Source organism: Hevea brasiliensis, chromosome 17, assembly GCF_030052815.1.
Source record: "Hevea brasiliensis isolate MT/VB/25A 57/8 chromosome 17, ASM3005281v1, whole genome shotgun sequence".
Classification (NCBI taxonomy): Eukaryota; Viridiplantae; Streptophyta; class Magnoliopsida; order Malpighiales; family Euphorbiaceae; genus Hevea; species Hevea brasiliensis.
In genome coordinates, this window is record NC_079509.1 from 10,720,452 (window position 1) to 10,745,639 (window position 25,188).

Here is a 25,188-nt window from a genome sequence, read left to right on the forward strand (position 1 = left end):
TGAAAAGCGCATAAGTGGGTATGCATATCATGCGATTCGCATAAGTGAACGAGAATCAGCAGCGCAGGAATTGCATAGGATCCATAACTTATGCAAATCCATAAAGAGTTCATTAATGAGTCGAGAAGATTCCCTCTGATAATTCCTCCTAGAACATACCATTTTAGGGCTCCATGTCAGAAAAATGCTATAAATAGTCTCATTTTCCCATTTTAGAAGGGAGAAACAAGGAGCAGAAAAGGAAAAGGAGAAGAGAGGCAGAATTTGAGGAGTCACTTTCACCTTCCACACCATTTTCAACCAAGATTTGCAGATTTCTTTCTTTCCTTACATTTTTCCACATTTCTAGTGTTTAATTTCTTATTCCTTAGCTTAGATTAAAGCTTTATTTCCATTTAAACTCAATATATCTTGTAAGCATTATGGATAGTGAGTAGTTTACCTTTGATTCTGGAGTAAGGGTTGTAATATTTGAGATATTTTGTGGATTTTGATTGGGTAATCCATATTTTGTGGTCTTAATGAGTTTTATTCATTTCTTGTGTGCTTAATGACATGTTTAGTGTAGGATCCCATTAAGTAATGTTCTTAATCCATGGTTGAAGCACCGAAAGGAGAAGACCTTGTGATAGATAATCAAGGAATTGGACTTAATTAACTTAGATATAGAAATAGACTAAGGATTAAGAGGATTCACAGATTAATTAAAGAACTTAATGGGTCTTAATTAATTCTAACTCCACGAAAGTAGGATTAGATTGATTAAGGCACTCTTTGTCTCACTCGAAAGGGAATTCAAAGAAATTAAGAATTAATTTTTTTAAAACCATTAGTTTCACAAGATTGGATAACCAATTTAAAATCCCAAAATAGCTCGAATATGAAATCCCGAACTCCGGAATCGCCTTTTTACCATTGTTAATTTCTAATCGAATTTAATTACTTGCCATTTTGAATATTGCCATATTTGAACTTGCTTATTTCAATTTGATGCAATTTTAGTTTAATTAATACATTGTTGAATAGATTATTAATTTTGCATACATAGATTTCACATTCTCAATACCCATTAATTCATTACTTTAATTTCAAAAATATTTCAATTTACTCAACTTTTTATATCAAAAATTTAATCATTAACACAACTCCTCGTGGGAACGATATCTTTTCTATACTACTTGTACGACCCGTGCACTTGTGGTAGGGACGCATCAAGTTTTTGGCGCCGTTGCCGGGGAGTTGTTTGTTTAAGATTGAATTCTTGATTATTTTAATTGTCTATAGTTTTATTTTAGTTTTTGTTATCTTTTCATTTTGTGTTTGTTTGTTATTTTTCAGGTACTTTTAATCTTTTATGAGAAGAGCTAGAAGCACAAGTGATACATCCTTATTATTCAATCCTGAAATTGAGAAATTTTGTAAGGCCAACAAGAAATAAACCAAAAAAAGAAAAGAAGCCTTGAGAGAGCGAATTAGAAGAAGTCATGGATGATGAATGAGAATTGGTGTTAATGCTGGAAATGATCAAAACAATGAAAATACAGCCCATGGTGAAGAGGTAGTAAATGCTAATCTGCCTAGGGGAAGTATGATGGATCATGCTTTTCCACGTTTTGATGACTTGAGAGAGAGCATAGCAAGACCAAGAATTGATGCAAATAGCTACAAGATGGATTTTGGAGTTCTTCAAATGATTCAGAATTCTCAATTTGGAGGTCATCCTTCTGAAAATCCACACACACATCTGAAGAAGTTTGCTATGATTTGTGACATGCAAAAACAACCTGGAGTATTTGATGATGCAGCAAGACTGAAGCTATTCCCATTCTCTTTGAAAGATAGAGCATTGGATTGGCTTGATTCTTTACCTCACAACTCCATTACAAATTGGGAGCAACTCACTGATGCATTTCTTGCACAATATTTTCCACCTGGAAAAACTCAAGAATTGAGGAATCAAATGACAGCTTTCAGACCAAGAGAAGATGAAACTCTTTATGAATCATGGATGAGATGGAAGGAATTAGAGAGATTATGCCCACATCATGCCATTCCAAAATGGATGATAAATCAGAATTTTTACACAAATGTCACTCCTGCAATCAGAGGGATTATTGATGCTCAAACAGGAGGAGAATTTATTATGAAGCATGAAGATGAAGCTTATGAACTATTGGAGAAAATTGCAAAGAATACTCATCTTTGGAGTAGTCCAAGAGGACCAGCTCCAACTCAAAAAAGGCAAGCTGCTGGAATGTATGATCTTGATCCATTCAACATGATTAATGCAAAGTTTGATGCACTTACTAATGTTTTGGCTAAGAAGATGGAAGACTTGAGTATGTTGGTTAGTTCATCATCATCATCTGGAAGTTCACAATAAGTGGCTTATGCAGAGGAAACTACCAACTGTGGAGTAGATTATGGAGAACAAGCAGCATATGTTGGTAATTATGGAAACAAGCAAATGGGGAATTCTTATTCTCAAACTTACAATCCAAATTGGAGGAATCATCCCAACTTTTCATTGGGAAATCAGCAAAGTCAAGTTCCAAATCAGAATTTTCAACCACAACAGCAACAAGGAGTTTCATATCAGCAAAATAGGCAACCATTGCCTAATTTTCAGCAAAAAAATATGAATCCTCCACCAAAACAGCAAGAACAAAATTCCACCACTGAAGCTTTATTGCAACAGATTCTTGCTAATCAAAATAAGCATGATGAGGAGATGAGAGAGATGAAAGCAAGGCTAGAACAGATGCAAACACATAATGAGAATCTTTGGAAAATCAGATTGCACAACAAGCATCTTTCTCAGGTACCAAGTCTTTTGGAAAACTACCAAGTCAACCAGAAAACCCAAGAGAGCGGTGTCAAGCTATTACTTTAAGAAGTGGGAAAGTTGTTAATGATGAGAAAAGTGAAAATAGTGAGAAGAGAGAAATGAAAAAGAAAGCGATGAGAGTGAAAAACAAGAGAGTGCAGAAAAATGTAAAGAGAAATTTGAAGAGAAGGAAGAGAAGTATGTACCTCTAGAGCCCTACAAGCCACAACTTCCCTTTCCACAAAGATTTCAAAAAGCCAAGCTTGATAAGCAATTTGGGAAGTTCTTAGAGGTTTTGAAGAAACTTTACATAAATGTGCCATTTGTTGATGCTCTTTCACAAATGCCCTCTTATGCAAAATTCTTGAAAGAAATTCTCTCAAACAAGAGGAAACTTGAAGATGATGAAACTGTAGCTTTGACAGAAGAATGTAGTGCTATCCTCCAAAGGAAACTTCCTCCAAAGCTCAAGGATCCAGGGAGTTTTTCAATTCCATGCCACATTGGGGAATCATGTTCTACAAAAGCTTTATGTGATCTAGGGGCTAGTGTTAGCCTTATGCCCCTCTCCGTTTATGAAAAGCTCAATATGGAAGATCTTAAGCCAACCCACATTTCTCTTCAGTTAGCTGACAGATCAATCAAGTATCCTGAAGGGATTTTGGAGAATGTGCCTCTGAAGGTTGGGAAATTCTATATACCTGTTGACTTTGTCATCTTGGACATGGAAGAGGATTCTAATATCCCAATCATTTTGGGGAGGCCTTTCCTAGCTACAGCTGGTGCTTTGATTGACGTGAAAGGTGAAAAGCTTACTCTCAGAGTCGGAGAGGATCATTTAGTCTTCAACATTGGCAATGATAAGAAGAAGCAACATGAAGATGTAGACTCTTGTTTGAGAATTGATATAGTTGATGAGTTAGTAAAAGAGCACTTTAGAAAGAGCTATCCGAAGGCTTCTCTTGAAAGTTGTCTTATCCATGAAGGGAGTATCAATGATGAAAATCCAAAAGAGGCTGCATTTGCACAACATTTAAAGGGTAATCCATCTTGTCCTATGGCACCAATCTTTCAAGTTGAGCAAGTGGAGAAAAGTGAAGTCAAGCAACCATCTCTCAAAGAAAAAGATGCACCAAAGGTTGTCAAGAAAGAAATGGTTGGATTTTTAGACAAAGCAACAAGGATCTTCTCATGTGATGGAAAGAAAATGAAGTATAGATTCATTGAAGCACCTATTGGAAACAGAGGCAATAAATTCCAATTTCAGCCACCATGAAACATGAAAAGAGTCCAGCTAAGGACTATAAATTAGCGCTCTTGGGAGGCACCCCAAGTTCTTTTATTTTGCTTTTGTTAATTTACTTTTATTTACATTGCTTTTGTTTTTATCTTAAATCTCCCCAAATTCAATTTTTGACATTGTTGAATCTTGTCCCTTGTAGATGTATTTTAATGGAGGAAGGTTGGTGAACTGCTGGGGAGTAACCCTTAACTGATATTTTATCCTTCAACTCTCCCAAAATTGATTGGTTTTTGCTGCATAACCTGTGCAGGTCTGCTACCTGGTTTATGCAGAGAGGAAAAAGAAATTCTGCAGCAAAGAGGGTTTGCAGCAGATGACTTATGTTTTTGGTGAGGTTGGGTGTGTAATTTTTAAATATTTGTGCTTATAATGTTAATATGGTGGTAAGTGAGTCATTTTTGCAATTTTGAACTTATTTGGGTTGTAGGATTCAAGGTAGATATGCTGCATTTTTCTTGGCTTAATTTGGGGAGTCATTTCTCATTTGTGGATAGATGCAACTTTATGCAGATTTTATGGAGTTTTATGTGCTAAAGGTTGATTTGCAGAATTTGAGTCAAAATGGCATGGGTCACAAATGCCTTTTATGCAGGATTTACTTTTACATGCTTGTGTGATGAAATTTTGATGGATTTTGTATGTATTGATGTGTTTTTGGTGAAAATTTCTCATGGTTTATGCTTCATGGAATTATATTTCTTCATTCTAGGGTATTTTTCACCCTTGCAAATCATTTTCCATTACAATTTCAATCTTGTTGAATTGTGCATAAGCAATTGCATAGCTTATGCAATCCTGCATAACCACAATTCTTGCCATTTTTCACCCTTATTGCAAGTGCATAAGGAGAGTGCATAGCCTATGCAGTTCTGCATAACCTCATTTTGTCAAATTTCATATCTGTCAAAACTTGCATAAGGTGAGTGCATGAGTTATGCACATTTGCATAACTTCAAATTCTGCATTTTCTCTCTCTGCCGAAGTCTGCATAAGGAGGGTGCATGACTTATGCACTTCTGCATAACCAAAAACTCCCAAATTTCAAACCTGCCGAGGGGTGCATAAGCAGAGTGCATGACTTATGCACTTCTGCATAACCAGAAACCCCAAATTTCAAAACTTGCCGAACAATGCATAAGGACAGTGCATGACTTATGCACTTATGCATGAGCTATTTTTCTGAAGTTCAAATCATTCTGAAACATGTATAAAAGAGTGCACAGGTTATGCATAAATCACTTTTCACTTATGCAGTTTCTACACAAACCTTTTTCAAATCAAATCTCTTTTCGGCAACCAAATTTCCCACCTCCACTTCCCGACTCTTCTATCCACGACCGTCCTTCAACCTCCATTTCTTCCGGCATTTCCTCTTTCCCTTCTTCTCCACGCTTATTTCCGCCGCCTTAACCCAAATCTCTCCGTGTATATTTTCTTTTCCCCTCATCTTCTCCACCCTCGCCATCGGCAATGGAGTCGCCTCCCCATTCCCGTCCAGCTTCCCCTCTCCAGGTTTCACCATTGTCAACAATACCTCCTAACCCTAATTCCCCTCCACAAGAAACACCCCCACCACCTCCCACAACCACGTACAAACGAAAAATCCGGTCGAAATCTGTGCGACCCATGTCCTCTGCCCCTCCTCTATCCAAACGCAAAGAACCACCCACCCCATTGTCGGAACCACCACCCAAAAAGCCAAAAACTCCAGCCTCCACACCCTCTTCCAGCAAAAAGCCAATTTCAGTAGCTTCACAGGTATCAAAGCTACCTTGGCCTCTTCCTGATACAATTCAAAAGGCAGCTTTTAAGAGACTCAAGGATAGGAGGGTACAACCCACTAGGTATATTTCTGCCGATTCTCTACAATCTCTTGGTTTATTTGACAATGTAGTTGCATATCTTGATGGTATGGGTTGGATGGAATTTGTGCATAAGCAGGAGATAGTTTATCCAACTCTAGTTTTGGAGTTTATTTCTTCATTCTCTGCTACCCTCAAATTGCATGATGTAGACCATAAGCCAATTATGAAATTTAGATGTTTGGGGCAAAATAGAGAGCTGTCATTGGACCAATTTCATAGCATTTTTGGTTTTGCAATTGATGGGTTATTTCGGGTGCCACATACTGGAGTAGAGGTAGCCAACAAGGGTATTTGGAATGCTGCCCAATTTTGGAGAATTATCACAAACCAACCCCAAACTTTCTCTGCTGGAAGATCAAAAACCTCCCAAATACTTGACCCTGCACTTAGGCTTATTCATAGGCTGATTGCTAGCACCATATTGGGCAGAGGGACTAGTTCTGGTGCTGTGGGGAAATCTGAATTATTTATGTTATGGTGTGCATTTCACAAGGTCAAGGTTTCTCCTGGTTATTTCTTTTGTGAGCATGTGCTGCATATTGCCACCAAATCCATAGGTGACATTGTTTTGGGTGGGCTCATAACTGTCATAGCCAAGCATTTTGGTTTTAATCCTGAAGAGCACCCAATACCAGCACTTGTGGACACTTTATATTTTGATACTGCACACTTAACCAAAACAGGTTGGTTGCCACATTCGACATTGCACAACTGCGTGGCCAGAATCGAGCCCATTACATAACCAGAAGCCTAACCTTTTCCATCAGCCCCACAGCACTCTACTGAACCTACCCCACCCCCTCAGCCTGCACAGGACACCCCAGCAGCTTCTGCTCAGCCTACACCTCCTACAGCTGAACCTTCCTCATCCACAGCCCCTCCTGCATTCAACACTAAAGCCTTATTCACCTATCTTGAAAGGCTTAGTGATGATATATACTTTGTGGATAGGAAGCTTGACACTGGTCTTGATACACTCAAGGATCGTCATGATCACCTATTTGACCTTGTCATGGAAACCAGGGACAAGCAGAAAGAGTTGAAGGAGATGGTGAAGCAAATTATGCTTTTTCTGGGTATGCCACCTCCACCTCCATCACCTCCTCCAGCACCATCATTTCGACAGCAACCAGCAGCTACCAGCCCCTTAGCAACATCTTTGGACAAGGGCAAAACAATAGAACTAGATTAGTTTTTGTTTTACTTTTGTTCCAACTTGTAAGACTTTTCCTTTGTAAATATGTTCAAACATTTATAGTTTGTTTTGAATTATGTTTATTTGTTTTGAATTAGTTTGTTTTAAATTATGTTTTTCTTGAGGTTTCATTGGATAGCTATTACATTAGTTTTCTTTGATTTTCATTGCACTTATTGCCCTTCTGTACATATTTGCCCATACTCTGTATATATTTCAATGCTTCTACTGCTGGTTGTACATTTCCCCTTGCTAATCATCATGCAGCAGCTTATGCATAACTGCACAGGTTGTATTCCCCTTATGTAAATGTCCTGTATAGCCTATGCAACCCATATTGCCACCCATGCAGAACCGCACGGCTTATGCACCCTACTTATGCACATGATCTGGACAGCATTTTACTCTGCATAACCTGTGCAGTTTCTTATGCATCCCTTTATATCTTGAATTCTCCTCTGCCCCATACCAGGTAACTCTTTCTTTTTGCTCTTAATTTTTACAATTCCTGGTCAATATTATTTGCTTTGAGTTTTGGTTATCTACTACTTGAGACATTGAGGACAATGTCTAATTTTGAGTTTGGGGGTGCACATTTTGATTTTTGCTTCATTTTTCACATTTTGAGTATAGGAACATCTCATCCTATTTCATTTACATATATTGTAAATATTTTACATATACATCCACACATACATATACATAACACATTTACACACACATTATACATCACTTAGAAATTGTACACATTGCATACAAATAGACTTCCTCCATTTAGTTAATGCATTACTCATTTTTAGGAATCATGCATCATGCATTAAATTCTTTTGCCAAATCCCTTGAGTATTGAAAAGTTGCCTATGAGAGTGATTTGACTCACCCTTTAGTTGGGTTTGTGGATTGAAAGTTTCCTAAGAGGTGCAAGGTTTTGAAGTGTCTATCTCTTGCCTATATCTTCTTAGCCAAAAAGCCACCCAACTAGTCATTTGGAGAAGGAAGTGTTTAGAGAGAGTTATTGGATATAAGGTAGTCAAATGATGTCTCACCAATCCTAGAACAAATTTTCTAAACCTTTCAAGGCGAAATACCAGCTTATACTTGAAAAGAGAGATGATTAGGCATTCTTTGATTTAAACCTTCTCATTTTAAACCTTTGGCCTTTTTCCTAATTAAAATTAACCCTTGCAAACCCCTTTGAACCTTTTTATTCCTAATTTTTATTGAAACCCTTATTGCTACCTAGCCAATGAACCAAACACTCCAACCCTTTTCATGAGGATAATTGAATATTAGGTACACTTTATACTCTGATATTAAAAAAAAAAAATACAATAAAAGGGAGAAGAAATGCTTGTCATCTTGTAAAAGTGCTAGTATATGTGCTTTTCACTATTGTCATTCAAATTGAAAGAAATCCACCCAAAGTATTAAAAGGAATGAGTTTGGGGGTGGCAATTTTAGGGACAATCATAAAAAAGAAAATGCAAGATACAAGTTTAAAGTATCAAAATGTCCCTCCATTTTTATGTGTTTTGTAAACTATGCTAGCACTTGACAATTCTCATTATGTATTTCTCTCCTCCATATATATATATATATATAAAAAAATAAAAAAAAAAAGAGAAAAAGAAAAAAAAAGTATAATAAAATAAGAAATGTACCTTATGTTGTCAAGATTGAAAATATTCTCATGCTTTGAATCCTTTTTACCCATTTTTCTTCTTAGCCTCATTTTTGAACCCCATGGCCCCATTACATCCCTAAAAAGACCTTTGATCTCTTGATAGTATTTGCTATATTAGTGGAGATAGGAGTAGGGAATTTGCTTATGGGATTGAAAAATTATCCATTCATTCATTTAATTCCATCATTCTATATAGAGACACTTTGACTATTGATTGTTCTAGAATTCCTTTTGAGCATGACTCTCTCTTTTGATTGGTTGGTTTGGGGATTTTGAATGATAATTGACTTGATGGCTTAGCGGTAAAAGCTTGGATAAGCATTAGATTCTTTGCATTTTGAAGGATGGGTATATGGATTGTTGGTATGGCTAAAAGGGTGTTAAGTTACTTTAATAGGTAATTTTCATAGCTCTTTGGATAAGGCACCCCTAAAAATTTTGCATCACATTCTAAAGTTTGCTTGAGGACAAGCAAAAGCTTGAGTTTGGGGGTATTTGATGCATACATTTTGCATAATCATTTAGGTTTAATTTCATAGCCATTTTATTTGATTATTAGTCATTTTTAGCTAATTTTATTAGTTAATTAGTTAGTTTTCCATAATTGTCGATTTTGGATTAATTTGTATCTTTTACTTTGTTTTGTAGGAAAAATGGTGTTTTTGAAGGACTGAAGAGAAATTTTGCCATTGAGGAGTGACTTCTACAGCCAAAGATGTCAAAAACAAGTTTTCAAGCTGAAATATGCATTGATCAAATTGTGCATAACTTGCCGCATAAGCTATGCAGATCTGCATAAGGAGAAAAATCACTGTTCCAGAACCAACCGAAATGTGCATAAGGAGACTGCATAGCTTATGCACATTCTCGCCTCCCTTATGCACCTTCCTAGAATTTTGCATAGCCTATGCACCAAGTCATGCAGTTTCGCATAAGTGAACCAGAATCAGCCGAAAACTGCATAAGGGACTGCATAACTTATGCAGTCCACTTATGCAGTCCCATAAAGAGTTCATTAATGAGCTGGCAGAAGATTCCCTCAGATAATTCCTCCTAGAACATACCATTTTAGGGCTCCATGTCAGAAAAATGCTATAAATAGTCTCATTTTCCCATTTTAGAAGGGAGAGACAAGGAGCAGAAAAGGAAAAGGAGAAGAGAGGCAGAATTTGAGGAGTCACTTTCACCTTCCACACCATTTTCAACCAAGATTTGCAGATTTCTTTCTTTCCTTACATTTTTCTACATTTCTAGTGTTTAATTTCTTATTCCTTAGCTTAGATTAAAGCTTTATTTCCATTTAAACTCAATATATCTTGTAAGCATTATGGATAGTGAGTAGTTTACCTTTGATTCTGGAGTAAGGGTTGTAATATTTGAGATATTTTGTGGATTTTGATTGGGTAATCCATATTTTGTGGTCTTAATGAGTTTTATTCATTTCTTGTGTGCTTAATGACATGCTTAGTGTAGGATCCCATTAAGTAATGTTCTTAATCCATGGTTGAAGCACCGAAAGGAGAAGGCCTTGTGATAGATAATCAAGGAATTGGACTTAATTAACTTAGATATAGAAATAGACTAAGGATTAAGAGGATTCACAGATTAATTAAAGAACTTAATGGGTCTTAATTAATTCTAACTCCACGAAAGTAGGATTAGATTGATTAAGGCACTCTTTGTCTCACTCGAAAGGGAATTCAAAGGAATTAAGAATTAATCTCCTTAAAACCATTAGTTTCACAAGATTGGATAACCAATTTAAAATCCCAAAATAGCTCGAATATGAAATCCCGAACTCCGGAATCGCCTTTTTACCATTGTTAATTTCTAATCGAATTTAATTACTTGCCATTTTGAATATTGCCATATTTGAACTTGCTTATTTCAATTTGATGCAATTTTAGTTTAATTAATACATTGTTGAATAGATTATTAATTTTGCATACATAGATTTCACATTCTCAATACCCATTAATTCATTACTTTAATTTCAAAAATATTTCAATTTACTCAACTTTTTATATCAATAATTTAATCATTAACACAACTCCTCGTGGGAACGATATCTTTTCTATACTACTTGTACGACCCGTGCACTTGTGGTAGGGACGCATCAATATGGCTATGATAGTCAAAAGATTCAAAAGAGCATTTAGAAAAGGTGGAAACAGATACAAGAAGTTCACTAAGAAATATGCTCCAAAGACTCCAAATCATTCAAGTGAAATAGTTTGTTATGAGTGTAACAAACCAGGCCACATTAAGCCAAAATGTCCTACATTGAAGAAGAAAAACAAGTTTAGAATGGATAAAAGCAAAAAGGCAATGGCAGCAACATGGAGTGAAAGTGACTCTTCATCAAATGATGAAACAAGTGACAAAGAATCTGCAAACACTTATATGATGGCAATTGAAGAAAAAGGTGAAAGCTCGCGTATTGAAGATAGCGAAAATGAGGTACATCTTGAACTTTCTAATATTGATGAATTAGAACTTGCATTTGTAAAGACATATGATAAATATAGAACTTTTAAAAAGAAATGCAAAATTTTGGTTCATGAAAATTGTGTTTTAAGATCAGAAAATATTTCCTTGAGTATGGCTTCAAAGGAAAATGAATTTTACAAATCACAAATAAAATTATTTAAGGAAGTTAATGATGAGCTTCAAAGATCAAAAGAAGTGTGTGAACAACTTCTTGAGAAAAACAGAATTCTTGAAGCAAAAGTTGAATCTTTGACAAGAGATTTAACTAAATTTACAAAAGGAAAAGAAACACTTGATATACTTCTTGGGAATCAAAGATCCACAAATGAAAAATTTGGAATTGGTTATGATGGATTTATGAAATATGGAAAATACAAACAATTTTTTGTTAAAGCTACATCCTTATCTCAACCAAATATTACATGCTTTTATCGTAATCATAAAGGTCATATGATTAATGCTTATCCTATTAGGAAAGGAACCTTTAAGGCAAAGAAAGTATGGGTGCCTAAAGGAACCCTACCTAATATTACTATCACACAAAGACCCAAAGTTGCTTGGATACCTAAGAACAGTTAACTGATTTCAGGTCTGCCTAAGGAGTATGCTGGAAACAGAACATTGGTACATTGATAGTGGCTGCTCTAGGCACATGAAAGGAAATAAAGGCAAGTTTTCCTCTCTTACTTTAAAAGAAGAAGGTTATGTCAAATTTGGTGATAAAAGTAAAGCTAAAATTATTGGATGTGGAACTATTGGTAAAAATCCTTGCATTGAGAATGTTGCATTAGTTCAAGGATTAAAATATAATCTTTTACGTGTTAGTCAATTATGTGATAATGGTTTTAAAGTCATTTTTACTTCTACACATTGTGAGATTAATGGAAATAATGTTATGTTTGCTGGTGCTAGAATAAACAATATTTACCTACTTAATTTAACAAGTCTTGAAGAAAATTGTGAAACATGCTTTATGACTTCAGATGATAGTGCATGATTATGGCATAGAAAATTAGGACATGCTAGCATGAGTACACTTGCTAAACTCTCTAGAAGGAACCTTGTTAGAGGACTTCCAAAGTTAAGATTTGAAAAAGAATTTTAATGCAAAGCATGTGCACTTGGTAAGCATACAAAATCATCTTTTAAATCAAAAAATATTGTAACTACGTCTAGACCATTGGAATTATTACATCTTGATCTTTTTGGTCCAATCACACCTAGAAGTCTAGGAGGCAAGGCATATACATTTGTAATTGTTGATGATTTTTCAAGATTCACATGGACTTTCTTTCTTGCTCATAAAGATGAAACCTTTGATATATTTGAAGCTTTTTGCAAAAGAACTCAAAATGAAAAAGGATATTGCATTACATCTTTGAGGAGTGATCATGGAAAAGAATTTGAAAATAGTTTGTTTGAAAATTTCTACTCTCAAAATGGTATTCATCATACATTTTCAGCTCCTAGAACTCCACAACAAAATGGAGTTGTTGAAAGGAAAAATAGATCTTTGCAAGAAATGGCAAGAACAATGCTGAATGAAAATAGTTTACCAAAATATTTCTGGGCAGAAGCTGTAAATACAGCATGCTACATTTTGAACAGAGTTTCCATTAGAGCTATTTTAAAGAAAACTCCTTATGAACTATGGAAAGGAAGAAAACCCAATATTGCATATTTTCATGTCTTTGGTTGCAAATGTTACATTTTGAATAACAAAGACAGCAATCTCAAGAAATTTGATGCTAAATCTTGTGAAAGAATATTTCTAGGCTATTCAACAAATAGCAAAGCATATAGGGATTTCAATAGAAAAACATTGACCATGGAAGAATCAATGCATATACTTTTTGATGATGCTAACACTTCTTTGCAAAGGAAAGATTCTTGTGATGATGATATTGAGCAGATTCTAAATTCAAAGAATTCGAATAAAGATGAGCTTGATTCAAAACAACTAGTGGAGGATGATCAAAATGACAAAGAAGAAGAACTTCCTTGCTCCACAAATGTTGAAATTCAAGAAGACTCCCAACCAAATGTGGAAGAACTACAAATTGAGGAACCTCAACATCAAGACATTCCACAAGAATGGAGGTACCATAGAAATCATTCCAAAGATGACATTCTTGATAGTCCATCACAAGGAATGATGACAAGAGCTCAACTTAGAAGATATTTTGGTAATGTTGCTTTTGTTTCTCAATTTGAACCAAAAACATATGATGATGCTCAAAATAATGAAAATTGGCTTTTTGCTATACAAGAGGAATTAAATCAATTTGAAACAAATAAAGTGTGGACACTTGTTCCTAAACCTAAAAAACATTCTGTTATTGGAACTAAATGGGTATTTAGGAATAAGATGGATGAAATAGGACATATAGTTAGAAATAAAGCTAGACTAGTAGCTCAAGGATACAACCAAGAGGAAGGTATTGATTTTGATGAAACCTTTGCTCCGGTTGCTAGAATTGAAGCTATTAGAATGTTGTGTGCATTTGCATGTTTTAAGAATTTCATGCTTTATCAAATGGATGTTAAAAGTGCATTCTTAAATGGATATATTGATGAAGAAGTTTATGTGGCTCAACCTCCTGGTTTTGAAGACCCTCATTTTCTAAATCATGTTTACAAGCTTACTAAAGCTCTCTATGGTTTAAAGCAAGCTCCTAGAGCATGGTATGAGAGACTTAGTAAATTTTTGCTTCAAAATGATTTTAAAAGAGGAAAAGTGGATACTACTCTTTTCATTAAGAAACTAGGAAAAGACATGCTTATTGTGCAAATCTATGTAGATGATATTTTTTTTGGTGCTACTAACCATTCTATTTGTAAAAAATTTTCAAATATGATGAAAAGTGAATTTGAAATGAGTATGATGGTTTACTTTCTTCCTTGGATTGCAAATTAAACAAATGAAAGATGGAATTTTTATAAATCAGTCCAAGTACATAAAGGATATGCTAAAGAAGTTCAAAATGGAAGATATGAAAAACATCGGAACTCCCATGAGCTCAACAATTAAATTGGAGAGAGATGAAAAAGGTAAAGAGGTAGATAACAAACTTTATAGAGGTATGATTGGTTCTTTACTCTACTTGACAGCATCTAGACCAGACATTCATTTTAGTGTATGTTTATGTGCAAGATTTCAATCATGTCCAAAAGAATCTCATCTTGTAGCAGTTAAGAGAATTTTTAAGTACCTCATTGGCACTCACAACATTGGCTTGTGGTATCCAAAATGTGAATCATTTGATCTTATTGGTTATAGTGATTCAGATTTTGCTGGTAGTAGACTGGACAGAAAAAGCACTTCTGGAACTTGTCAATTTCTAGGTCATGCATTAGTTTCATGGCACAGTAAAAAGCAAACTTCTGTTGCACTTTCTACTGCAGAAGCTGAATATATTGCAGCTGGAAGTTGTGTTGCACAGATTTTGTGGATGAAACAACAGCTTGAAGATTTTGAAATTAAATTTGATCACATTCCCATAAGATGTGACAATACTAGTGCTATAAACCTATCAAAAAATCCTGTCCAACACTCTAGAAGCAAGCATATTGAAATTAGACATCATTTTATTAGGGATCATGTTTAGAACGGTGATATCCAAATTGAATTTGTCCCTTCTGAAAAACAGCTTGCTGACATTTTTACAAAGCCACTTAATGAGGAAATTTTCTGCAAAATAAGAAGAGAACTTGGTATGATTGATGCTCTTGATTAAGTTTTGATGCATTCTCATGTTTCTAAATGAAAATGAAGTGATAAATGTTGGTTTGTAGTGTTAAAGATGTGTTATAATATTTTTGGTGCAATTTGAAAAATTCTGGGTCTGATCTGATATGAACAGTATTCTACAGAATTTGATCACAGTGGCATACTAATTTGTTTGCTAATTCTCTTGTTTGCTAAATGCTTTACCACTGCTCCTAACTTTTCGTTGGCAAACTAGCAGTCAGGTTTGATTGTATTAAAACTCTAAAATTATTTTTTTTCGAACGCCTATTCTGCATGTCTAAAAAGCGTATTACTTAAATACCCCTCTATTTAGAGTATTGCGTCTCTATGTATTTTAAAGGGCAAAACAGACTTTTGACATATTAATCAGCGCGAGACTCAAAATTTTTCAGAACCATCAATCTTCTCTCTGCTTCTCCACTGGTACACGGTACCCGTCTCTCTGCAAATGTCTCCATTTATGTCTTTTCAGATTTAAAGTTCAAAATTTCGTCTCTCTTCGTCCCTTCACCTCCCAAAACCCGAACGAATGCATCTTCTTTCCACTTGCTAACCCATTTCGCTCGCAACTCTCACAACCATCATCTCCCTTCATCTTCCTTAAAAATTTTCGAAACCCATTGGCTGTGAATCAAATCGATTGTTTCAAGTTAGAAAATCCCCAAAATTTTTCTATTCATTCCCTGTTATTTCTCTAAATCTGCCGAAAGAAACCATTCAAAGTGATTCTCGTTGGATTAAAATTTTCTGACATATTCTCTTCTGCCATCATCGATTCGTATTCTCTGTCTCTACAAGTCTCAGGTATTGAATCTGAAGCCTTAATGGAAACGTGTTTTATTTTTTTTTGTTTTTGTGTATGATTGTTCTGTTTGTTTTGCTTTTGAAATTAGCTGCTAAATTTTTTTTGAATATTAGCATTACGTAAAAATGTAGTATATAACAAAATCATGAATCGATTGCCATGGATTCTCAAAAACCCGAGTATTTCGTACTGTCTGTTCTATTTTTATGACATTGTGCTAAATTGTGCTAGAAATATGTTGATGTGCTTCGAATGATTATATATTGGCTGCTCACATAGTTAAATTTGTGAACCCAGTTTTCACTATCCCTACGGCCTAATTTTCTTCTGGGTTGGTCATGGCGCGGGCAAAAGGAAAAGGCAAAGCAAAAGTCACTACATATTCATCATCTTCAAATTCCACTGATGCAAGTGTTCCTACATCTCCTCCTCCACAAAAAGACGCTCCTCTAGTAATTGGAAAATCAAAAGAAACGCCCAAGAAAAGAACTAGTGAGCCTGTCCAAGAAAAAGGAACCAAAAAGAAAAAGACTTCAAAAGCTCCAATTATGCATATGGAAAGGGCCATTCATGAACCAAGGTACATCCACTGGCTTGCTTTTACTGAAGTCTCTGTTCCTTTACAATCTTTGTTTGAATATCAAAAATGGGACAAATTGTGTTCTGACATTGAAGGAGTATATGTGGACTTAGTTCAAGAATTCTACAAGAATTTAAGAGTTGATGATTCTGAAAAAGATGAATCTTTTAAGGTGAAAATGAAAGGAAAAGTCTATGAAGTGACAGTAGATAGATTAGCTAAAGCCCTAGGAATCCCAAATAGTGGGAATCAAATTTTTTCTCACAAAGAAGTTTTTGCTGTTGGTGGATTTAATAAAAGAGATTTTGAGGCTGAAGTGTTTAAAGGGGAAGTAAAAGATAAGACTAGCATTACCCATGCTCACCAACACATCAAAATTCTTCATAGCTTTGTCATCTATGTGCTGAATCCTAGAACTGGCAGTCCAAACTATTTAAGTACTCTTGATCTCTGCATAATTTGGCATATTGTGAATTAAATTGAATTTAATCTTGCCTATTTTATGCTGAGGCAAATTATGAAATGGAAACCACCTGACAAGCTACCCTATGCCCATCTTCTTAATGGTCTATTTAGAGACTTTGGGATACCTCTGGAAACTGAGAAACTTAGGACAAATATGATCCCAATTACAAGTCTGCAAAAAGATGATGATGGGAGAAAACTTAGATTTGAACAAGGTGCTAGTTCCAAGGATAGTGCAAGCAGTACTGTTAATGTTGAAGGAATTTTGGAAGAAGTGAACAACTTAAGGGAATTTGTTGAAATTGAACTTGGAGAAATACAGAAGTTTAGAGCTTTTCAAACTGTTCTTATGAATGCTCTTGATTCTAAAATTGATGGCACTTTGATGTTGATGTATAAAATTGTGGAAGAATTATTTAAAATCAAAGTTCATTTGGGCATTTCAAGCACTGAAGCTGGAGAAACCAGTAAGGCTGCTACTGGCTCTGTTCCTAAAATAGAAAAAGAAGAAGAAGAGGAAGAAAAGGAATCAGAAAAAGAAGAAGAGGAAGAGGAAGAAAAGGAAATAGAAGAAGAAGAAGAAGAAGAAGAAGAAGAAGAAGAAGAAGAAGAAGAAGAAGAAGAAGAAGAAGAAGAAAAAGAAGAGAAAGAGGAAGAAAAGGAAGAAGAGGAAGAAGAGAAAACTAAAAAAGATGAAGATGATTCTGATGATGGAAATGGAATAGGAGGCAACAAAGAAGGAAATGAGAAGGATATGAGTGATTCTGAATCTGAGCCGGAACCACAGACTCCTGCTCCTGCTGCACCTGAAAAAGAAAAGGCAAAAACAACTCAAAAGAAACAACAAAGCAGTAAGCAGAAAGGGCAAACTGGTAAATCATCTGGCAAAAAGACTAAAGCGGCAAAAGTTGTGTGCAGAATCGTACTCTCGCTGAATCGAGTTAACGACTAGCCTGTTATTCCCTTAACACCGTGGCGCAATGGCTGCTGAAATTCTTCAAACCTTGAGTGATAAACCTGTCAAGCTAAAAAGGGTGAAGATGGCTGCTCCCAGACCAATTAGAAGAAGCTCTAGGCTGCAAGGATAGATAACTATACTGCATGTTTACTGATTGAATGTTTACTGTTTTTTTTTTTATTTTCTGAACTTTAATTAGTTTGCTATATTAGTTACTGTTTTGACTGTTTTATTTACTGCACTTAACTAAATTTTGATTTATACTTATGTGCCTCATTTCTCCCATATTCTTTTGATGCTAACAAAAAGGGGGAGAAAATGGATGAGTAATCTTGATGATATAGTTTGTGATTAGTATATTGTTGATATAACTTTATACTGTGCATATTGTGCATAGGTATAACTTGTGATTGATATAGTTTGTGATTAGTGTGCATATTGTGCATATTTAGTTAGTATTTTAGTCACACTTGACTCCTTAAGAAAATGTTTATGAATATTGCATTGAAATTATTAAGGGGGAGTTATTTGTGATTAAATGTTGATATAAGCACATACATAGGGGGAGCTATTCCCACATATACATTCTTACACATACTCACACTTGTCAATATTTACATGGTGATTCGATTGAGTTTTGTTATCATCAAAAAGGGGGAGATTGTTGACCCCACAAGCTCAAAGGAGCATAGATTTTGATGATACCAAAACTCAACTAGAATCAAACTAACATTGTTTTAAGTGTTGTGCTTCTCAAAGAACAAAGAAAAAGACACAAGGATTTTATGATGGATTCGTGCTTTTGAAGAAAGGATGACATTCTAAAGATAACACAGGACGAATCAAAGGAGATAAAAGAAGAAAATGTTACCTTCCAAGGCTGCATTGAAAATCAAATTTGAAGGTACATATAGTATAGAAGTTAATTTTAACTTTTAGGATTGCTTGTGAAAAGAATTGAGGAGTAGAAGTCAATGATACTTATTTTCAATCCCTCAAAAGATTTTTCTTTTAAATATCATTATTGGCCTAAAAGTATTTGACTATGATTTGATGTAAAGTTTTACAGTTTTGAAAGTTATGCAGAAAAGTTTTTCTGGTATGCTAACTGGTTTGCTACTTATTTTAGTATGCTAACTGGTGTGCTATTTTTTCCAGTATGCTAACTGTCTCATCTCTGCACAACATCGCAGAAAAAGACAAAATAACGGCTATTTTCTTGAAATTCGTAATTGTAACGTTCAAATGAGTTCTCAAACGGTCAAAAACGTTCCAAAGCTATAAATACACCTACCCTTGGCCATTTTGCACTTAATGAAAGTATCTCTACTGTTCAAAATCATAAAAGCTTTCATTCAAAGTGCTCAAAGTGTTTTTATTGCTCATCATTGGCTCATTTACTCATCTCTTCTTTATAGATTCTGTTGTATTGAGTAAGAGTGAGTTTTAAACACCTTACTATCATTTATGAGAGGTCATTCAAGCACCTATTGAAGCTTGATTGTGATAAAGTGTTTGGGATAACACTTGGTAGAAGTGTGAAGCTACTTGTAAAAGCTTTGGTGAGAAGATTTGTAAAAGGCTTTTTGTCTTTTGCCTTTAAAAGAGAAGAATAGTGAAGTGAAGACTCAAAGTGGGATCTTTGAGAGAATGGATGTAGGCTAGTTGAGCCGAACTACTATAAAATTTCAGTGTTCATTTTCTCAACCCTTGCTCTCTACATTTATGCATTTTAATTTTATGATTGATATGCTTTTGGTGAGAAGATTTGTAAAAGGCTTTTTGTCTTTTGCCTTTAAAAGAGAAGAATAGTGAAGTGAAGACTCAAAGTGGGATCTTTGAGAGAATGGATGTAAGCTAGTTGAGCCGAACTACTATAAAATTTCAGTATTCATTTTCTCAACCCTTGCTCTCTACATTTATGCATTTTAATTTTATGATTGATATGCTTTTGCTGATATGAAAGTTGATGATATTTGCTGTTAACCTTGCTGCAAACTAAGAAAATTGGTTTACTACTGAATCTGCTGATATCTGATTTAATCTGCTTGTTGTTTGATTTGCTGTCAGTTAATATATCTGGTGTACTGCTCTGTTTGCTGTGTTTTGAACATATTTAGATTACTGAAATTTTTACCATACACCAATATATTCTATAAGATCAGTATACCGATAGCCTATGACTCAACCTTGAATCAACTTATCAATAGAGTTGTATTGTTTATATCTCACATTAGAAAATTAGGTTGAACCAAGCTGCAATTTTCAAAGGTTTTGAGCAAGAACAGAAAATTATTTTTAAAGTCCAATTCACCCCCCTCTTGGACATATTTTGGGACATCAAAGTGCTTTAATATTATAGAATATGTACAGGGTGAAATTGACAACATAAGGATTTGACCCAAAAAGTACCCTCATAGAATTTGAGGTTTAGCCAAGTACTAACATAGAAGGATCTGAGGCTTAGTAGACTCCAAATGTAGTAAATACAGTAAGTGCCATGGTTAAGCAAACCAAAAGCAGTGCTTTGAACACAAAATGATCCCCTTGATATCAGGATTTTGTTCCTCAATGAATCAGCAGAAAAGATGCAGTGTCCCTCAGGTTCAAACCCTTCTGACATTTAACATCTAGGAATCTCCTTCTGATGTTGTTGCTTCCCTCGATAGACAAAAGTGATGTTGTTACTTACCTTAATAGATAATATTGAGGCCTTTACAATATAACCATACTTCTCGGGCTTTGATAGGTATTAAAGGAGGATCACCCTCAAAGTCCTAATGATCTGATCTGATCACTTCCCGGAAATCATTATGCAAACTGGCAATGTATTTTCCTTATTCATTGTGTATAATGATGCTCCCACAGGTTTTAAGACTCAACAAGCTCAGGACCTGTTTCTATCAAGTGCTCAGAACAACTGAGAGCTGACTTCCTATACCCATTCTCTCCATAACCCCTTGATAAGATCCAATATATAACTTCATTTGGCACGACACCCATCTTTATCATATCAGCATGCAACATCATCACATCAATCACATGTTTGGCATTTAGATGCCCCTGCAACATGACAGCATAAGCCAATGCATCTGGCCTTAAACCACCGCATCTCATATCCAAGAAAAGCTTGCTAGCTTTAAAAATCTGCCCTTCCTTGCACAAAGCTTGAATCAAAGATGTGTATATCACATGATTTGGTGAACAATAAATACTGTCCATTTCATTTACTCGATTGCCAGTGGTGTTACCTCCAGTCTTGTCTAAGAAAAATTTAATTGCATCAGATGTCCTTCCAGCTTTGCAAAGGCCATCAATCAAGCAACTAACTGTGAAAACATTAGGGCTAAGCCCGGCCTTCAGCATATGCTTATACAGCAGGATGGCCTCTTCCATGTTACCTTTTTTACATTGACCATCAATCAATGCCGTGAAAGCAACCACGTCAGGCACAATGCTTTTGATTATCATTTCCGAGTACAAACCCATGGCGGATTCCATGTTTCCCACCTTGCAATAACCATCAATTAATGTAGAGAAGGTGATAACGTTTGGTTCTATACCCTTCGTTGTCATCTGGGAACACACCTCCAAAGCCTTCTCTATGTTTCCTTTCTTACAGTATCCATTGATTAGCGAATTATAGATCACAGAATTTGCATGAACCTCCTCGTTTTCCATTCTTTTCAGTATACAGTCTGCTTCTTCAACTGTACCCAAACTAGAAACACTCTTAATAAGTATGCTGAAGGTGAAAACATCAGGCAAAATTTTGAAAATCTCCATCTCTAAAAGTAAATCCATTGCTTTGGATAGGTTCCCTGCTTTATAGTGCCCATCAATCAAACTATTATACACAAGTACATTTGGAACAACACCCAACTTGGCCATCTGAACAAAGAAGCACCTTGCTGCCAATAATTCGCCCCCTTTGCAAAGAGCATCTATTAAGATACCAAAGGTCACAATATTTGGCAGCAGTCCATCTTTAAGCATGTCTTGATATAAGTCCAGGGCGAGTTTCACATTTGCTATTTTGCAATATCCATCCATCAGAACATTATAAGTATACAAATTGGGTAAAACTCCAGATTCCTTCATTTGTCTGAACATACTTTCTGCTTCCACGATTTTACTCTCGTTGCAAAGACCACGAATGAGAGTCGTGTAGATCACAATAGTTGGTTCAATCCCTTTCTTCACCATCTCATTAACCAAACTCCTAGCTTTCAGAATATCACCTTGGCTACAACAAGCATCGACTAATACACTATAAGTGACAACACTAGGCACCAAACCATGCGAAATCATGTCCTCATATAATTCCCACATGGAATAAAAGCTAGCCTTCTTAACCAACCCATTTAAAAGAGCAGTACAAGCTTGCACTGCAGGTAAAACCCCGATCTTGCGATACACCCACAAGGCTTCGTCAAGAAGACCCATCTCAGAAAATGCAATAATCAACACTCCAAACACATTGGGAGTAAATTTTGAGCCTTCTAGCTGATTAAGGGCATTGAAAACCAGAGAACTAACACGACGAGGTTTGAGGGATTGGAGGAGGGTTTGGATTAGGTCTTTTGTCAAACACCTGGCAGTGGTGTATATTCTGGCACTTGTTAAGACATGGATTATAGAAGAATATAAGCGAAGATCCTTGGTTGGGCTTTTTGGGTTTTGTTTTAAAGTGGAAGTGAAAAATTCGAGGGCTTGTTTCAGGGTTTTGGAGTCGAGAATAATGGTTGAGGGATCGGAGGAAGAAGACAATGATGTGGAAAATACATGGTCCGTAATCTTGGTTCTAATGGGTCTGAGTGAGTGTTTTGGCGGGAATAGCTTCAACATTGTTAAGAAGTGGGGATGAGAGGAACACTCTATTTGTAGTTACTTTCTGCAACGGTCTTCGACCAGAACAGTTTTGAGAGGCCTACACATTTATGCTCTTCAACTCTCGGCCTCAGCCCAGTATGTCTGTCTAAATAGAAAAAAATTTGCAGACCCGATTTGAAAACCTGATTGTGGAGTATTGGATTGGTGAGCAATTAGTGTTGTGCCGCGTTCCAATTATGATGGAGTTCTCAAACTCAATTTTTTCAGAGATCAAGGAGAGGAGTGAGAGATTATTGGCATGAATCATGTGGGCTATGGAGGGGGCACAAGAATGTGGAGGGTGGGTAATATTAGGGGCTCATTTGACACTTATCTAATTTTCAGATGTTAGTTGAAGAACCGATTCCTGCCAACTCAGTAACAACTTCGACAGATCTACAACAACACCTATTCCATCTATTACAAAGTTGCAAAACCCTCAAAAATCTATCTAAAATCCACACCCAAATAATTATTAATGGCTTTTCCAGAAAAATTACATTCTTGCTAAGTTTCTTTCAGTCTACATAGCTTCTGCTCATCTCCCCTCTGCATACGAAATATTCAAAAATATTAAAAACCCAAGTGTTACTCTATGGAATCAGATTATCAGAGGCTATGCTCGAAGCGAATCACCCCAAAAGTCTGTTGTACTTTTCAATCAAATAAGAGTCGCACAGGTGGAGCCTAATGGGTTCACTTATTCGTTCCTTTTGAGTGGTTGCGCTAGGTCAGAATTGTTGAGAGAGGACGAACAGGTGCATGGGAGAGTTTTGGTGAAAGGTTATTGCTCAAATGTGTTTGTGCAGACGAATTTGATTAATTTATATGCAATGGCTGATGCTGACTTTGGCGTTGGAAATGCACGTCGCGTGTTTGATGATATGGGTGATAGAAATGTTGTGTGCTGGAATTCGATACTTGCAGGGTATATGAAGTGTGGAAATGTTGATGAGGCAAGGAGGGTTTTTGATGAGATGATGGAGAGGAATGTTGTCTCTTGGACGACTATGATTGCAGGGTACGCTCGAAATGGTAAGAGTAGGCAGGCACTGAATTTGTTCAGTGAAATGAGGAGAGCCCGTGTAGAATTGGACCAGGTGGCGTTGGTGGCAGCACTATCAGCTTGTGCTGAACTGGGGGATTTGAGATTGGGCATGTGGATTCACTCTTACATTAAAAACCGGTACTTACTGATTTCTTTGTACAATGCACTTACACGCATGTATGCTAGCTGTGGTGTGATTGAATGATCAGTGCATTTGCAAAACAGGGCTATGGACAAGAGGCGCTTGCTATTTTTCAATTGATGCAAAGCTTGGGAGCCGAAGGAGCAAGGCCTGATGAGATTACCTTCATAGAAGTCCTAAGTGCTTGCAGCCATACTGGACTTGTGGATGAGGGTCGCCAATTCTTCATAGACATGATTCAGAATTGGGGCATTAAGCCCAGAATGGAGCACTATGGATTCATGGTTGATTTATTGAGTCCTGCTGGATTGTTGGATGAAGCACATGATCGCATTGAGACCATGCCCATGAAACCAGATGTTGCCATTGCAGAATTCACAAAAATGCTGAGCTTGCTTCTCATGTGGCTCCAAAATTGATTGCTGAGCTTGATCCTGACCAAGCTGCTGGTTGTCTTATGCTTTTGGCAAATGCTTATGCTACTGTTAAAAGGTGGCAGGATGTTGCTACTGTGAAACAGAAGATGGTTGAGATGGGTGTGAAAAAGCCTGCTGGTCGTCGAAGTTGGGTTCAAATAAATGGAGTAGTTCGCGATTTTGTACCAGGTGACACGACTCATAAGCATGCATCTTCAATCTCTGAGATGCTTGGCAAAATTAGCCGCCAAGTTAAGTGTGTTAGCTACAGGCCGGACACGGATAGCATTTTCAGTTGTTGATGAGTAGGACAGCGTGGTGGTTTGGTATTTATCCTTCTTTCATGATTAAATATGAAAATATATATATTTTCTTGACATTTTGATCATGCTGCATTCTGCCAATAATGTATTGCCGAGAGGCTCAAATCCTCGGTCACCAACATAGTTTTAAATCGCGCCTGCTACCGCATTCGTGGATAATGGAAACAGTCAAACAAACATATAACAGCCATAACATAGCGTTAATAGACTATCACCATATTGTCAGACAGCCAAAAAAAAAAAAAAAGAGAAAAAGAAAGGCTATCACCATAGTGAAAACAGTCAAAAGAGACGTATAACAATCATAACGTAGTGTTAATGGACTAACACTCCATAAATTTTTTTAAAAAAACTTAAAAAAATATTTAAAGATAAAATTAAAATTAAGATACTCAATTAAATAATAAATATAAATATATTACATAAACATATTAAATCCATTGTTTTTACACATTATTAGTATT

The 25,188-nt window shown here is 35.9% G+C and overlaps 1 protein-coding gene, 1 non-coding gene and 1 pseudogene across 2 annotated transcripts; 1 reads left to right on the forward strand and 2 right to left on the reverse strand.

The window, feature by feature from the left end:
• Positions 1-1,945: 1,945 nt before the first annotated feature.
• LOC131175648 (small nucleolar RNA R71) lies at positions 1,946-2,052 on the reverse strand. The gene has a single exon (XR_009145841.1). It is a non-coding gene; the product is annotated as a small nucleolar RNA R71 (small nucleolar RNA).
• Positions 2,053-20,120: 18,068 nt separating this feature from the next.
• Positions 20,121-22,786, reverse strand: LOC110635668 (pentatricopeptide repeat-containing protein At5g61400). Its single transcript, XM_021785094.2, has one exon. It carries the CDS (start codon positions 22,769-22,771, stop codon positions 20,795-20,797), a length of 1,977 nt encoding a protein of 658 aa, XP_021640786.2. The 5' UTR covers positions 22,772-22,786; the 3' UTR covers positions 20,121-20,794.
• A 354-nt stretch (positions 22,787-23,140) lies between these two features.
• Positions 23,141-24,847, forward strand: LOC131175328 (pentatricopeptide repeat-containing protein At5g66520-like; annotated as a pseudogene).
• The last annotated feature ends 341 nt before the right edge of the window (positions 24,848-25,188 follow it).